Source organism: Aplysia californica, unplaced genomic scaffold, assembly GCF_000002075.1.
Source record: "Aplysia californica isolate F4 #8 unplaced genomic scaffold, AplCal3.0 scaffold00035, whole genome shotgun sequence".
NCBI classification, from domain to species: Eukaryota; Metazoa; Mollusca; class Gastropoda; order Aplysiida; family Aplysiidae; genus Aplysia; species Aplysia californica.
In genome coordinates, this window is record NW_004797305.1 from 1,430,052 (window position 1) to 1,448,059 (window position 18,008).

At 37.2% G+C, this 18,008-nt stretch overlaps 1 protein-coding gene across 2 annotated transcripts in view; it reads right to left on the minus strand.

Moving 5' to 3' along the window:
* Positions 1-476: 476 nt before the first annotated feature.
* The window catches only part of LOC101860722 (serine/threonine-protein kinase ULK3), a 20,541-nt gene continuing 3,009 nt past the window's right edge, over positions 477-18,008 (minus strand). The window contains exons 2-15 of one of the 2 annotated variants that reach the window (XM_013091398.2): positions 15,180-15,320; positions 14,179-14,299; positions 13,541-13,645; positions 12,892-13,035; positions 12,228-12,310; positions 11,399-11,554; positions 10,417-10,522; positions 9,695-9,735; positions 8,985-9,387; positions 7,303-7,370; positions 6,090-6,165; positions 4,211-4,251; positions 3,517-3,628; positions 477-1,374 (exon numbers count right to left, since the gene is read on the minus strand). In XM_013091398.2, the coding sequence (XP_012946852.1) occupies positions 1,346-1,374; positions 3,517-3,628; positions 4,211-4,251; positions 6,090-6,165; positions 7,303-7,370; positions 8,985-9,387; positions 9,695-9,735; positions 10,417-10,522; positions 11,399-11,554; positions 12,228-12,310; positions 12,892-13,035; positions 13,541-13,645; positions 14,179-14,299; positions 15,180-15,320 (1,626 nt within the window). In that variant the 3' untranslated portion in view covers positions 477-1,345. Of the gene's footprint in view, positions 1,375-3,516; positions 3,629-4,210; positions 4,252-6,089; positions 6,166-6,733; positions 6,845-7,302; positions 7,371-8,984; positions 9,388-9,694; positions 9,736-10,416; positions 10,523-11,398; positions 11,555-12,227; positions 12,311-12,891; positions 13,036-13,540; positions 13,646-14,178; positions 14,300-15,179; positions 15,321-18,008 lie in introns of those variants that run through there. The other variant, XR_004859522.1, reaches the window with a different exon arrangement.

Below are 18,008 nucleotides of genomic sequence, written 5' to 3' on the forward strand. Positions count from 1 at the left end.
TAGATCTTTCCTACCAGAAGATCAGGGGTGTGGCTGAAAGACAGCAGTAAGAAGAAGCGAAGGAGTAGCAGTAGAAAGGCTGCAGAAAGAATCAGGAGCCTAGAGGAAGGGGCAAAGGAGGTGAGGGGGTGGGGGCAGAAAGAGGAGACGACAGAACATTGCTAGAGAGCAGACATGAGGTGAAAGGAGACAAATTTAGAGAAGAAAATTTTTCGGTCGCTAACCGGATTCGAACCCGGGACCTTTTGAATGAGAGGCCAACACCTTAACCTCTAGGCCACGAGAGCCCCACTACTTCATTTGATTAACACTAAAATCCAACAATAGGTTCACTATAGACCCATGAAAACCCCCCCCCCAACAACCAAGGAACATTGCTTTGCAGAATGCAACAAATAACAAAACTATGATCTACTCTGCAAACAGATTCTGTAGTGAAATCATGAATGTCTCCTAGTATAATTGCTCAGATTTGCTATTTTTTTGTTCCAAAGAAGCAAAATACTGGGAAAATGGATCAACAAAATATTGAAAGTTCAAAGAAAGAACAGTGTGCTACTGAAGAACATGTACAAATCACTAATCCTGCAAAAACACATTCTTTCCACATAGCAATTCTGCACTGGTCAAATCATATAATCTTCTTCACATAAACTAGCAAAGACCTACATTTTCATGTACAGATCACAGTACACCAAGTAATGCTCTTCTCACAATGAGAAAGTCTATGCTACTTTACACACATCATTGACAACAGGGAGGGCATCTATTCATGTGTTGACCTGAATATTTTTGGCATCTATAACTGTTTACCGAGACACTGGTAAACAAGAAGAAAAAAATCCCAAGACTTTTTAACTTTTCCACCCAAGTTGTCACACTCATTTTTAAAAATATACTGCCTATTTTCTCTGTTAACATGGGAATAGGAAAGTGCGATCTGGACAAAGATTTTTCATTTTAAAAAATTGCTTTGACAAAATGAAAGAAAGACATTCCTCCTACAAACCACAAAAAAAACAGGGAAATTTATAAAAACCCTGATGTCAACCAAGCAGTTAATTGAAATATGCAACAACGAAGTGTACAATTCAGAAGTTAAAACAATATTTTAACAATCCAATACGTTACGTTACTGAGACAAGTTTGTTCATTCCATTATGCATGAAGAACACCATCAAGTGATTTCCAAATCCCCAAAATGTGTATCTTCTACAACCCTCAAGAACATCTTCTACCATGAATCAGACGAGTAGGCAGGAAGACTTCAAATCCAAAGCCTCCAACTGCACACAGCTGATGGGCTAGAGAGACATTGTTGCCAGACATGACTCACATGCTTATGTCACTGAACGCAACACTGTTTAGACTGACCTGAAATAGAAAATGGCCAAGTCATAACAACAGCTCAGTCACGTCAATTCTGTTTGATATATGGAGGGTGATTTGTTGTGAAGCCAGTTGTTCTTTCGAAAATGTAATGATGATAAATGTGAGCACACTTTCCCTTCAAGGATCATTTTTCTTTCTCTCCTACAAATTGAATTTTTTTCTGCTATGACCAATAAAGAACATAAAGAATGCAAACTGGTAGAAAACACAAAAACAGAACATTATCAAAGATAACAAAATCACCACCACTGAAAATACCCAGAGGGACAGGTCTTTCATAAAAAGGCAGTCTACAAAATTGACAGATTACAGGTAAAAATAACAAACACTGAAACTTGTTTTAAAATGTAGGAGTTTTTATAATTTATAACCTCATATTTCGACACAATTTAGATTTAAAAAACACAGATTAGAGAAAGAAAGTCAAAATCATCAACAGTATGGGGCTAAAAGTTTTACAAACATGTTTATGATGATGTGACTGGGGCAGAACATTAGTCATAAAAGCACAACACAATTTACAAAGGACAAAAGAATAAGGCAGCTTAGGACACCTTGAAAAAACATCCAACAAAGCGAAAATAAAAGTTTGTGAAATTGATGATCATAGTACATATGTCATAAAAGAGAGGAAAAAGGCACTCAACAATTTTTGGGCATTTGGAGTTATTGGTATAATCTTGATACAGCCTGTTCATTCACCCTTCTTTTGATTTATAAAAATACTCATCTATCTTTGTGATATTTACAAGTGAAGGTGGGGGTCGTCTGGTGTCAGAGGTAAAATTAGTGAGAAAATGGTGTTGAAGTTTGGTGACTTCCAAAACTGTAGTGTCCTTAGAAACTGAAAATTTACATTTTGTATGCCTTTGGTCCACGTTTTCAGTAAAATCTACACTGGACAACGTAAATGGACATAATAGGTGCAGAACCCAAAATAAACAATTCAATAATAATTGCCCAAAGGGTCGTAAAATGTCAGGGTTTTTTTATTTCATTATTTTGATGAGCTGCTGATTTCAACATGACGCCACACATATCTTCATTCAGAAGCATAACAGAAACACTTTGCCATGATAGAGCTGGACCATAACAATACTGAAAAAATTAGAAAGAGAAGACCACACCACAGCAACCACTGACCATCTGCAAGCTTCCCATGCCACATGAAAAGAAGACATGATAAACTACAAAGGGAAAGCAGGGGTTTATTTCCCAATAGCCTGGTACATTGCACATAAGAAGCAAAAAAAGAACTTTTAACAGAGTCTCACTGGGCTCTTTTTTGGGGGGTAAGTGTTTTACGGTGCTTGCAACTGCATAGGGTATATGAGCATGCAAAACACATTAAACATTTTCAATTGGTGGGACATTTTTAATTTTGCCCACATGGCGGCTGAAGCCTACTCTTACCAATTTTAGATCATCAAGGGATCTTTAACGTAGGCAACTTGTACAAAGAATGGTAGCTATGATAAATAAACATGCAAAAAAAACCCAACAAAATTTTAAGAGCAAAATCAAAATTGATTAATAGAAATCTATGAAAAATTCTGAAGATAAGACCATATTGAAGCAAACATATACATTCTTGTAGTCTAAAATACCACATACAGCCATTATGGTTTAATAATAAACGCCTGCAAAACAAAAGACAATCCATACCAGCAAACAACAGCATTCACACCGGCGAGTTTGAAATTAAAATATCACTCATCCCCATGCAAAAAGTTTGAACATGCTGGTGGAATTTATAGTGTACAACTATCAAGAACCCTACAGCACAGCAAGCTTGACAAAAACTTGAGCTAATACTTGGAATCATTGGAATCACTTTTGACTTGAACACTTATAACAAAGAAGTCTATCATAATAGCATAACAAATAACAATCAAAAACACTTGTTCAAAAGCACCAACAAAAGTAATGTTTTGAACTGTAAGCAAGAGAAAATAAAAACAAACTAAAAAAAGAGCAATAAGATAATTTATGTCCTTTTTTTGAAAATTCCATAAATAAATCTGAAAATATTGATAAAAATGGCAACAACAATGAAATACATAGAGTGGAGTGAAGAAATGCGGGAGTCACTTTGACGTGCAGCAGACACAGGAGGGAACTTACTCATCAAAAGATTTTCTTCCTCCTCATCTTCTACAGAGGTATCCTGAGTGTTCAGATTCAGCACTTCCAGGTAGGACTTGATCTGTTCAGCTTTATCCATCCATTTCACCACCTAGAATCAAGGAGTACATGCTTGTGATAAAGAGAATTATGTAACCTGAAGACAGCTAAAGTGCACTAGTTATCTTGAGAAAGTTATCTTGAGAAAGTACGCAAGTGACCTTGCACAGACAAATGTGTTAAAAACCTTTAGTTCTCCATAATGCTTTCAACAGCATGTGCCAATGATAAACAACCCTCCTGCTGATGCTCACACATCAAAATTAATTTTATATTTTAGAACTATATTTCGGCTTGGTTTCTACAAACTCGGAGGCGAAATGAAGACAGCAGTTGAGTGTGCAGAAGTTGTGGTGCCTGAAATCCGCATCATGGTTTAGCGGATAGTCCCATCTCCGTTTTAGCCTTTGAGCAAGGTTTTCCCTTTCCCCCCCCCCCCCCCCCACCCCCCAAAACATGCTTAATACAAATCAAAACACTTCTGTAATGGAATTCTCTCTTTAATGATCTACATCCATTCTTAAAGCAAAGCATTTCCACAGAATAAAACAAACACAAAAAATTGCTGAAGAAATAATGAAAGTCTGATTCTCGGCATTCAACTGATGCATAAAAAAATCCAACAACAACTGACCTGAGCATTGATGAGATTTTTTCTCTTTCCTTTTGGCTCATCTGGCGAAGGTCATGAAAAATAAAGTTAGTAAATATAACCATAGTTGTCCACTTTTCTAAACTAAATAACAGACTCTATCCATATGGCAGGTCAGGGCAAAGGGCATTGGCCAAGTAACTGCCCTCCACACCCTTCACACACACTTTTTTGCATTTAATAAATGCAAGCTATTTAAAGTAGACCAGCAGCAAAAGATCTCTCCAATTGACTAATGGACTTCATTCTCATTATTCGCAAATCTGGTCTTGAAAGTTCATAATTTTTCTCAAACATAGGCAAGTTAGTATGGAGCAATACAAGAAAAAAGGGAATACATATTTCGGATATGAAAAAAAAAGGGCCTTGCATACTCAGACCCTAAAAAAACACATTACAATGAAATAAGCCCTTTTTTTTTTTACATATTGATTAGCAATTACCTGTAACAAATAACAATAATAATAAATTAACATAATTGAAAAAATACATATGATCAAAAGGGAGATCAAAGGACAACCAGACTTGTTATAATCTAAAGGATTCACTTCATGATATTCTCTTCAAATCAGCTTTTAGCCAACTTAAAGCTTGAGTTGTGAGACAAAATGAACCCACAACCTAACACTATCAAGTCCTGTGAGCATTAGCTAAAATTCTAAATCAACTGCCGAAAAACAAGAACTCTTTCAGTATGCAAGTGATTCCTCTATTTTATGCACCCAATTTGGGGGTGTTACCTTACAATGGCTTTATTTCAGTCAAATTATATTGATATTTTTGTTAGTGTGAGCACTCAAGCTATTTAAAATTATATGGAGAATCAAAATGTGGGTGAAAACAGGTCGTAAATGTAGCATAAGACCAGGCGATGAAATCAATACCCCCCAAAGTGGCCATCTGCTGAAACGTGGAACAAAAACACCACTTAAGTGGTGATCTGAAATCAAAGAGTTAAACCATTTCACCTTTAGGCCGAGAATAACCCTGCTTGACACACCAGAAACTGTGGCGGGCTGTGGCAGTGAAGGGAGAGAAGAGAGCTATACCATCTATAACTACATATGTATGTTTGTGATTAGACAACACATCATAGTAATCCTTCTCTTAACTGATTCCGTCCATTCGGCCGCTGAGAGCGGCTCGGAGTTTTTCCGCTGCCTCCATTCGGCCACTGTGAGCGGCTCAACGAAATCCGAAGCAAAGGTGCACTTTTTAACATAGTTCCTACTTTTTAAGTAGTCGAAAGGAAGTAGAACTTGTAAACAAACCTGACCTCAATCTCTGAGCGTTGTTTTGTTGTCGCGACGTAGGCTAGATCTTAGAGTAAACAACACGGAGCCTGGTATAATAAAAGGGCTCTTCAAAGAAAGATATTCAACTAAATTTGTGAAATTCTTGCATAAATGTGTGCTAGGGTGATATCGCTACAATGTTGTGTTGATTCCTATGGATTATAAGGACTCGTAGAGCTGAGAAAATGCGGTAAGTCGAAATTTTCGAAGAGCTGTTGCGCAATTTTTTTTTCTCATTCGTTTTTGTCAGAAGGAAAATGCAATACAAACAGATTATAGGTCATTGTTATTAATATAAACAGATTCTTCTATTTATTCCCATCAGTTTGGTATATGACAATACATATTAGAGTAACTTAGAGCTTCACAGTAATGCATTAAATAGATGCACCCCAGGTCTAAAACTGAACAGGGAAAATTATGCTGTCCAGAGCCTGAAAAAATCATGGACGGAATCAGTTAAGACAATATTTGCAAATTTGAATTTCATTGTTGAGGAAAGAGTTCTAAATTTTCTCTCCCAGTTTCCATAAATTTTTGCAAAAGCATCTATATAACGAACTCACTTGGTAAAATCTTCAGCACTGCTCCCAAAGCAATTTCATAATGATGAAGGCAGCTTTCATAATTCTCCTCTTGTTCCTGGAAACAGATGGGTAAGATTAGAAATATAAAATTTTCATTGAAAACAATGATAAAGACAGTTTGTAATGTACTTCCCGCTATAACCAATAACAATTCATGAAGACAGATAGATTTAGTTTCCAAGCAGGAACAATCAACTCTGGCGGTTGGGTCTGAGTCATAGTTCATGAAATGACACGATAATAACAACCAGTGTGCCAATTATATTCAAAAGTGAGGAATATGCCAACCTCCTTATTTCGCTTTCAACTCCCCCTTCCCACCCCAATTATAAATATATATTATTGTAAAAAATAAACGAAGAGAATAGATAGACAACATATTGCACTGAAAAGGAGACCTAAAAAAGGAAAAAAAATTTAAACAAGGCAGACTGGAAACAGAACAAGAGAGATCATTGACGGAGAGATAAACCTAATAGAAAAGAAATGAAGCCAAACAACACACGAAAAGACTAATGCTGCAAATGACAAACATGCTGAGAACAATTTATTGGTGTACAATCAAGAGACAAACATCAGCACAATGGTAATCCTTTGGGCCGGGAAAATGCAAGACGACATACACAATTTCTCCTTGTCATGCAGCTGTGAGTGTGCAGACGAGGTGATTTTTGCCCGCTCACCATACTTCGCAACCAGGTGACGAGCGAAAAATTTCCAAGTCAATGTGTGGCCTTGTAGGTGAAAAAGGAGGAGTCAAGAAGTTATGTGCTGGACTAGAATAAAAAAGTTGTGAGTTTGATTCCTAAAGTTTCATTCTTACAAAATGTACTAAAACTTATTTTCCTCAGCTAACCCAGTGACACACAAGTACTTGACAGCTGATAGAGGCCAAATACGCAAACGAAAGAACTATTTGCAACAGGCTAAGATACTGTATGTATTCCAAGAGATTAAAATGATAAAAATCAGACTGAACATTCTTGTCAAAGGAGTTACTGTGGAGTTGTGGAAGCTTTCAGGGGGAAACATGACTATACAGGATCACTCTTTTTAAACTTTAAGAGAGAAGTAGAAACTGCTAGAAGCACCCCCCCTAAAACTTATTGCTGAGTGAGAGCATGATAATAATATTCTTGCAACATATTGTGAACTGAGTCAACAGCATAAAAAACAATGGTTCTGACATTACCTCTAAGATGGCAGCATTCACAAGTTTCAGCACTGCCATGAGCTCTTGAGAATCAGAGCAAAGAGACACTGGGAAAAAAAGTTAAATTACCATTTTGTTGCAATATGCTGGACACATTAAAGGCATTTCAGTGAGGAGACAGTGTTTACAACTCAGTGACTTCTGATTACAAAATTTTATATCTTGGAGGACTTAACATACTCATAAAAAAAGCTAAACCCACATAACAAAACAATGTTGAAAATATCAAAAATGTACCGGTACCAATTTTGCAGAATTTGCTAACGGAAAAAAAATTGTACTGGGTCTCAAACAGATATCAATGAAAAGACTCACTATGCTTGTAGTGCCTATAACATGCTTATTACAGTATAAGGAACCCTTAACACTTTGCAGTCACACAGTACAAAATACCCCATCTGGTCACCCAGTCTGGAGAGTGACTGCAACGGACTTCTCGGGTCCGGCGCAGAACTGTGCCAGGTGACCCGAACGGACATTTTCACAGGCCCAATATGAGCAAAGTGACAGCAAAGTATTAAGAAGCATGAGTGCAATATCGTTGCCGTCGTGCATACACCCCCTAAGCGCCACTGACAAAATTTTACAGGAGAAGCAAAAAACTGATTATTTCCATTATTTCTTAATATTTTAGAAAACTTTTTAACTTTCACGGAAATGGATGTACAGAAAAGTGGGAAGACATGGAGTGACATCAAGCGACTCGCCCAGGATAGGGAAAGGTGGAAAGTGTTTTTTCTTAGCCCATATCCTGATCCAGGGTGAAAAAGGCAATGATGATGATGTAATCATCATGTTCAATTTTTTCAATTTGGTGAAAATTTCATAATGGTCGGGGTATTTTTGCTGAGATACAGGTATAGTACAGATGTACTTCATCTGTACTCTGGCATGAGGGGACAAAGGTGGTGTGCTCTGCGTGCTGCGTGGATGGAAAGTGTTAAGGGCCTTAGAATAATTTATAATTTCCTTGGACCGGACCAACTCAAATTAAGACAGTCTGGCAAATTCATGAGCAGAGACAACTGCTGCAATGGTTAAAAAAAACAACAAAACACCGAAGTGTTGTTGTGGAATTGATAGTCCTACCCACCCAGCTTGAGATGTAAGTTCAAGTGGAGAGCTCAGATGCGAGAGCAATGTTTGGGGAAAACAAATGTGTAAACGAGTTCACATATTGGTGAGATCCCTTTTGGTGCAAACATTGTAGGCCTACCATTTCATGGAGATCTACAATGGAGCAGAGATCACATTCATGAGCAGTAAAATTACCCAAATTTTGTCTGCTTGGTTGATCAGCGGTGCCTGCCCGACTTTTTATACCCTAGATTATTATCTGGAATGCAGGATCTTGGCCAAATGTAATCCTTCAGTGCAGGATCTTAGGACCTTAGGGGTGACTTTCGTGTAGTAAAAATTCTGTTAGCTTAAAACAGCAGAATCTTAAGCGAACCCGGACCATAAACGGAGATATTGTATAACCTTCAACTTTGCTCTAAGTGCCACATCCTGGTAGCCATATCTTATTCCACATATTCCAAAGCCTGCCTGTCTACTTCATTACAAATTTGCCTTATGAACCTCACATAAAATCTTGTTTCTGTACAAACATGTGAAAGAGAACTGTTCATATTTCAATTCAGTTGGAGACAAAAACTTACTGAGCTCTTCCAGCACATCATTGGACATGGATCTGGCAAACGACTGGGAGGTAGAGGATGGAGAGTTGTTGACTGCACCAGGTGGGGACGACTCCGCACATGTATTCTCTTCAGGTCTGGACCCTGGAGACCCATCTGCAGAAGACTTCTCCACAGGGTCAGACAACAAATCTGGTTTGGGCGTCTTGGAAGCCGATGGGACTGCTTTTGATTCTGGTGATGTTTCTGGAGACTTAGACTTCTGAGACGAATGATGGGGCGAGTCTTTTGAAGTGGATTTATTACTACTGGTGGGGGACGCTTTGTAAGGGCTCATGGGTGGAGGCGGTCTCGGTGGTCTGGAACTTGAGTGTGGCTTCATCAGTTGCTTAAGTGTCTCAGCACGGTTTATGTAGACCTTCACCTGTGATACAAAAACACAAAGCAAAAGCACATCTACATCATATAGCAATAACAAAATTAGTTAATTGTTTTTACAAAACGACACAAAAAAAATAAACAGTTCGTTACTCCCCATGCAAAAGCAAAACAATTTTTTTTAAAAATATCACAAACATGAAGCAAACAACATTAAGACATGAACTGAAATAATTCCAGATATTCTGATGTAGGACTGAGCCCTTACAGCAAAGGGGAAATGGAGCAATGGCAACAATTGTACCAAATGCTAGCTCAAGACACATTAATTCTAAAACATTGTGGAGACATACCTTTGCTCTTAATGACTCCTTTTTCTGGGTGCTCTTTTCATCTGATGAATGAAAACAGAAGACAATAAATTTACATAACAGTTATAATAATCTTTTAGAAATGACATCCGTTTCCTCAACAAATACACTTTGTTATTATTTTCCATTTTTTATGATCTGAATAAGTAACATTAGACATTTCTCAACACAAATATCAATCAAACTTGACAATGTCCTCAAATAACAATTGTCTTATGTCACCAAAACAGCTACAGAAGCCATAACTCCCAACTGAGAGCAAATTGAGGCAGTTACAAAAGCAAGAAGATGAACCTCAGCTGCTGAGCACTAAGGCAACAGCAGAGCAATCATATTTCATCCACGGGCCTGACAGCAGAGCAATCATATTTCATCCACGGGCCTGACAGCAGAGCAATCATCTTTGAGAGGTTGAGCTTCCTCCCAAACAACTACAGTAGAGTTTGCTTAAATCAAACATGGTTCATCTGAACACAGTGGCAAAACGAAAGCAAATAAAATCCTCCAAATTTTTACTCCAATTTGAGCAACCTCTCTAAACTAAAAACTCAACAAAACCAAAGAAAATGCGGTGGTCCAGCCGATTTCAGTTAAAGCAAACTCCATTGTGTTACATGCAGTATTTAAAAGAGGTGATAAAACAATGATATAAAAAATACATGATATTAGATTGATTGAATATTAAGTTAAAAAAACAAACTCACAGTGTATAGCAGGCATGAAATACTCCAAAGCCTCACAGTATAACCGCACTGCTGATTTATAATCTCCTTCATTGTCTTTATTTATCGCTTTAGACACTGTTTCAACCTGCAAAAAACCCAGAAGAAACCTTATGAGTGGTGCCAACTGCTACTTCTGTTCCATTAACTAGGACATTTTAGTACAAATATTCTTTTAAAAATCTATTCCACAAACAAAACTAATTGTCGTAGTCTTCTTTGCACCGTCAAAAGCTGAAATATAAGTTTGAATTCGAATGCAACAAACTGTGCATGTCTAAATAGATTAATTTCACAGGAACAGTTTCACAGGTCCATTACTCATATGACTGTCAATTCCCCCCCTCCCCACAAACCCCCCAACAACAACAAAACAAACAAAAACAACCCCCACTCTATCAACAAATCGGGTCAAAATGGTGGCACAAGTTAAAAGATCCTTGATATCCTCCACACACACTTTTCTACATTCCATAAATTCAAGTTTTCAACAGATTCAAGTTATTCAAAATGCACCTGCAACAGAGGTGTGAAATATGGAAATGGACACAACTCTTATTCACTTATGGGCATTGTTCTCATTATCATTTGTAAATCCAGTCATAAAGTTCACACTTTCTCTTCAGCATCAGCAAGTCCATGAGGGGCACTACTATAAAACACAGGATACTGTATCTATTTTGGGGCATTAATATGGATCTTTGTTCTCTGACCCTTGAAAATGTATCAAATACAATGTTATGTAATAGCCAGCAGCTCTGTTACCATAATTTTTTTTACTTATTCAATGCTATCCTCTAATAGACTCTTCTCATAAAAAAGTGAAAGCAACTATACTGATGGTCACGCATCTAACAGGGTTCAAAAGGTCATTCCCCTATATACTCCACAATTAAAATAGATTTCAAATAAAACAAAAAAATTAGGGTGACACAGCTAATAAGGACAAATTCTTGGTACTCACAGCATTTGGCAGAGAGTCTTTTGAAGGAATGTGTTTCATATCAACAAATGGGTGTGCAAAGAACTCTTCGAATGTGATTCTGTCCCTTGGCTGTCTTTGTAACAGACGGAGTGTGAGATCTCTCGCTTTTCCAGATACATCAAAGCCTGCAGGAATCTGGAAATTTGAAGATGTAAAATGAGAGTACCCAGGTACATTAACTCTTTATCTCCGTGGGAGGGTAAACCTACTATGCCGGGGCCCGTTTTTGGTACTAAATCTAAAAATGACAAAATCGTCACTAAATTTGTGATTAAATCAAAATAAGTAAACCTATTTTAATAGTTCTTCATCTAATAAATGAAATCCCGATAAAAGAGAACTGTTTTTGGCAACTGCCGAAAATTAATTTGATGTTGAAGACGTCGTAAAGGAATGTACTCGAACCGCTTACCGGCAGTGGTTACGACCGCAAGTCGCTGGGAGCGGCTTGCCGGAGATAAAGAGTTAATAAATACCTCCCGTAGAAGGCCAACACACAAGACTGGATTTAAAAGGGTAAAAATACAGGTGTGTTAGGACCAGTAAGCGAAGTTTCTCAAAGAGTTCTGACCCTCTTCAACCTAAAGCGTTTTTACCAACATCTTTGATGGAACAATTATCAATTTAGAACAGTCCCACTGTGAATGACAATCACAAACGTGATTCATCTGTTCATGAAAATGTGTTCAAATACTTCAAGCTTTCAGATTATATGACTGTAAAAGATATATCATGTAATTTATTTTTTAAATTTCCTCAACTATATTAACTATCTGTCTGTATTTCACTGCAAACCATGTATACTAACCTCTACAGGTTTTTGATCCCATATTTTCTCTCCAAGTTCCTTGAAACTTTTAGAAGCAAATGGAGGCTTCCCAAACAGGCACTCTGTAAATAAACAAGGGGGGAGCACTTTCAATAAATGTGACCAGACAGTATCAATATTTTGATGCGGAAAATTTTACCATGTTTTCAAACAAGCAACATCTCTGTTATTCTCAAAACTTTCGGCTCAAAATGTTAGCTCTATCAAGAAGTGCAGATGATATGCTATATGTGCCACGCATTTTCAGATGACCTATTATCTCTAAAACTAAAAACAAGGAGCATTTACATTCATTTCCATCTTGTCTTTCTCATGCAAACATTTGATACCTGTGGGTGAAAAATCAACATACTCTTTAGAAAAACTAACTTTCATCTAAAAAAAGTGCAGATCAAGTTAAGAGTCCCATGTACAGAAAGAAGCATTTTCCCTTTAGTTCAGTCCTCCTGAGTACAGATTGGACATGTAACCAGATTTTGTGTGACTATGCTCACTCAGTTTCATATCAAGCTCCTAAATTCCAGCTATTGTGACCAGTAAAGTAAGGCAAACAAAAGTTGTGAATCATGAAAGAAATTATAGAAAGGACAAGCCAGCAAATAGAAATTTGAGATATCCACTATCTGTTATCATCCAGCCATACCAAATAATATGACCCCTATAGACCACAGGTCAACTCTGTTATCATAAGATCCTCGGCAGATAATCTCTGGCGCCATGTAGAGTGGGGAACCTCTCATCACATGCAAGTTGTCACCATCATACAGATGTTTGGCAAATCCAAAATCTAAAACAGAAAGAAACAGCAACAAATAATAGTTTCATAGTTTACATGGTTGGCAAATCTAAAATGTTAAAACAGAATAAGTTACAAAAACATTATTGTCTAATCACAAATCTATCATCAAGCGAATAATCAGGACATGTCAGCATAAGTATATATTTGAACAGCTATCTTTCTTTTCAAACGATTTTACATGTACAATAAGGATGTGAAAAAAAAAAGGTTACACATGATTATTTGCCCAGATTTGAGGGTCTTGACCCTGAAGCAAAAATTTTGCCCAGCCTCAACCCAGACGACAAAAAAGTACCGTAGTTTTAGCAGAAAAAAACAACACCAATCCGTTGTATGGAAATAGATTGTCAAAGTCCTCCCCCAGGCATGACAACAGAAAAATTTCTGAAATAATTAAAAATCGTCTAAAAATGTGCAATTCAATTGAAAAGATATTAGACAAATGAAATTTTTTTCCTATTATGAACGGAGTAGAGTAACAGAGTTGACTCACCTGCCAACTTGATTTGTGGACTGGAGCTTGATGTGAGTAAAATGTTCTGGGGTTTGAGGTCCATGTGGGCCACATTGTTGTCCCAAAGAAACTTCATGGCTGATGCTGCAAAATGACACCAAATATTTATCATATTGTCAATTTTCATTCAGAGAACATTGCACTGAATAAAACACTCAAAGCCCTGGGTCAAGATGAGCTCAAGAAAATAAGCAAAGATACAACAAAAAAGAGGGGGTGGGGGGGTAAAAAAACCTCTCTTCTCAGATGATTTCATCCAAACCAATGAATCTGGCAACTAAGGCAGTTATATTTTTCATCAAAATAGTAAGAGACTTACTCTTTTGAACTAGAAAGGTCAGTTAATAAGCTTAAGGCTTATTTCTCAATAATCTTGTAAGGCAGGTGGCCCTGGGCCTAATAAACAACATTTGTTTAGTCCAACGACAGGGATTTGGGACATGCCAAGGTCTTGGTTTCAAAGGTAAACAGCCATAATGAGTTATTGAGTGCACTAAAGTCCTTTAATAACTGCAACAATTGAGGGCAGACACAAATACTTCAAACAAATTTTTTTTAAAGTAGAGATGTAAAAAATAATGTTTCTTAAAAACAATATCAGTTTGAAAGTGTCCTACCTATCTGTTGTAAGAATCTCTTCACAATGTGTTCAGGTAATGCCCGCTTGCTGCGAATAAAGCGTGACAAATCTCCTCCGCTGCAAAACTCCATTATCAGGTATATGTAGTTATTGTCCCACTGGCAAAACATTAGTCGATGAAAAGGTTGAATTATTAATCTAAGAGCAACCGCAGAAATGTTAAAAGTCACAAAATTCACAAGACAGAAATCTTCAAAGAGCATGACCAAACAAAAGTAATAAATACATTTTTTTCAGTCACAAAAATTGTAACCTGAATATCCCTGAAAAGACATTTTGGAATTAAAATCTCATTCTTTACAAAGAAATAAAGACATCAGACAACAAAAGAGTGCTCAATCGAGCAAGAAATATGTTTAAAAAAAACCAAACAAATAAAGTGGTTTGGACACACTATGAGAATGGGGCCACAACAGCCAGCCTCAATGGCCTACAAATGCGATTCAATTGCTTCAAAGCAAATTGAAAAACCAAAGAAAAGATAGATCGATGGATTCAAAGAGACCCTTCAAAGGCACAGAACAATGATCCACAAAGCAACATGTTTGGCGACAATCCACAATTACATCCCTCCTTGATACCTTGCAGTATATGAGGACATAAAAAGTAAAAGTAAAGTAAGTAAAATCTCATTCAAATAAAAACTTCAAGCACCTTTCACCATCAACTTTGTAAAAGAACCTGAATGTTGTAACTTCTTCTGCACCTGAGAAACCTTCAATAACCAACAGTAGTATCCTGTGACATTCAAGTCACGACATTTGATCATAATATTATATATATATGGCAAATATAGAAGCTTAACACACTTAATTAACAAAACAACAAAAATGAAAAGGGGCGAAACAATAAACAGGAACTTTAGAATGACAAAGGACTACTCTCTTACTGAATTTGTCAGCAGTTTCCCATTTTTTAAAAAGGTTATTCATTCAAAAATATGCAAAACTTGAAAAGCTATTTAAATATATGACAAACCTGAAAATCCTTGAGAGATACAATGTGCTCATGTTTAAGATTCTTTAGCAGCTGTATTTCTGTAAGCAAATTTTCTGTTGATGCCTTATTAAGGCTGCTCTTCAACACACATTTGATGGCGACTACTTCTCTCACACCAGTCTGTCAACATGGGGAAAAAAGGAAATTGAAACAAAGAGATATATATAGCCATACTGCATGGACAGTAAAAAAAAGATATAAAGAGAGAGGGAGTTTAAAGTTATCAATAACCCTTTCTTTTTCATACAGATTTCTGAGACTATCCAAACGAAAAAGATAAGACCGTCATTAAAGGTAAAAACAAAATTGGCATTCATATGCAACAGTTTTTTCACACAGTCACTAAATAATATAAAATTTTGTCCCGGCCATGTGAAATTGAAAAAAAAAAAAGAGTTCATGTAAAGATAGCACCGTCAAGCAGGTATAGACAGTCAATCTGTCTGGAAAAACTAACACTAAGCATAACAAAAAGGAATTTTCGTTTTAGTAGACACTATTAACATTGCAAAGGGAAGTTAGAGCAAATCTATCTGCTCAGTGTATATTAAGTACAAACTTACAAACGTAGATGCTAGATAGAGAAAAACATGTCAGATATCATCATTACTTTTTAAAATTAAAATACTTTTCTTCGATGACCTAAAGGCCAGCTCTATTCGGACTCGAGTCTGATTAGATTTTCTATCTATTCAAGTCAGAATACGGGTTTTATCTATTTGGATTCGGGTCCGAAAAAAAAAAGTTTTATTTATTCCGACTCGGCTTCAAAGTGAGCAATGTGAGTGTAAGGAGGTTATAAATAATATAACTGTCGTTGGGGGATTTTACGTAAAACCAGAATTAGAACTAGAATTACCTACTAGTACTGTGTCACAAGTCAAAAGACTACACTCTCATTGCCCAATGGCAATGTCTAAGTACACGATAACCGACAACTCAGGGTCTTTCCACAACCATACCAACCTACAGCATCATTATCACTTCCACCACCATTTGTCTTTCCACATATTTAATTTCATTTTTGTTGTGTGTTATAGTTTTTCTGTAATTAATTTTTTTTTCAAACCATATCCCACAAAATCGACAGCCGTCGCTTCTTCTCAACACCTCTTCCCCCAGCAAGCCGAGAGTGCGTGATCGCTGGGCGCAATCTCATTAATTGACATAATTAACTTCGCCCCCAGCAAGGTCAACTCAATTTGGATGTTCATACTAATGATGCAGGGAGGGCCAGTTTAGATTGATCTAGTAATTGGATATTAAAGCTCACGTCTCGATTGTCATCATTATAATTCAAAAATTTTTCATAAAAGCTGAAAATATTTAGGAACAAGGGTCAGAAGTCGGAACGGACGTCATGCTGGTCTCAATTCAGGGTCCGAATATAATTATTTTTGTCTAATCCGACTCGAGTCTGAATAGTCACTTCGCAGGGCTTCACTTTTCAGACCAACTTAAGGGATTCCTTCACCCTTTGGTCTTCTATCTTACGGGATATTTAATCCCCTGTTTTAGAAACTTACAGGGTTGTTGGGGGGGGGTTTTGTTCATGTCTGACAAACTAATCCTCAAAAGTCAATTATCTCGTAATTTTAAGGCAAGAAATTTTGCGTGCAAACATTTACTCACACGCACATTCACACAGACACACACAGAGTGACCATGACTATGACTGAATGTTAAAATTTGTTAATTAACTGTAAGGTTTCATTGTAACAACAAGAAATAAATGAGTAATATTGACCTAGAATTAGAGTTGTGTCCACTTGGAAGGGGGGGAGGGAATAGCCACTTATTCGTAAAAAAATACAGACAATTCATGTTTACAAGTGTTGAAGAGGGAGGATGGGGGTAATCTCAAGGCATGACACTCGGCTTCAGGATAGAGAAGGGGGAAAATGATGCTTGCCAGAGGTACACCACCTACGCTTTAAAGCGTTACATGCAAACCTCCTAAACAAAATTTTAAATGCTCTGAAACACCAAAATTTAAAGAGGGTAGTCTGCAGGCTGAGATTGGCGGCATCATGCAATTAGATCCACCAACAGTCATGTCAGCATTGACAGTGCTGGTTCAACGGCCACAGAGAGGATGTAGGCACCACTTCACACACAATGAACAATGATAATGATCTGTCTAAGGGAAGCTGGTGTTTCTAGAGGGTCAGGGAGAGACAAGCAGCCTGCGTGGAAAAGCCAGAAGAATATCCAACCAGCTGTTAACTGGCACGATTAGCAGGCAGAGACCCTTTCATGGATCCTGGAGGGGAGGGAGGAGCAGCTATGGCATTGTGCCGCCTGTAGTCATGAAGCCTATTCTCCAACCAAGTATGTAAACTTAAAACAAAAAATATTTTTTAATTGGGAGTGTATACAGACCCGGTAACCAGGAACAAAGTCACAAAGTATAGAAACCCGGTAGGGGAAATCTTTTGTGATTTCGGAAAGTTTCAGCACCCTCTCTTGGCTCAGAGTATACTTAGGTATTCTAGATCTATGGCCTTGGTCTAGGTCTAGACAGACAGGCATTTATCATAGATCTAGTTTCGAGGCCAAGGTCTAAATGAAGATTGCGGATATGTCTTTTCGATGAACGCTCATTTTTCCTGTTTTTGAGTTGGAGGAATCAATACATAGACAAGTGGAAAAAAAGAACAATATCACAATTATCGACGTGACTATTTCTCTGAACGTTCGGGAAAATCAAGATGAACTCTATTTCTCCAAACGGTTTCCGATCTCGAGATTTTTTGGCGAAATTTAGGCGTCATCTTTCATTCTGCCATTCTGCAAAGGAAGAGGCTA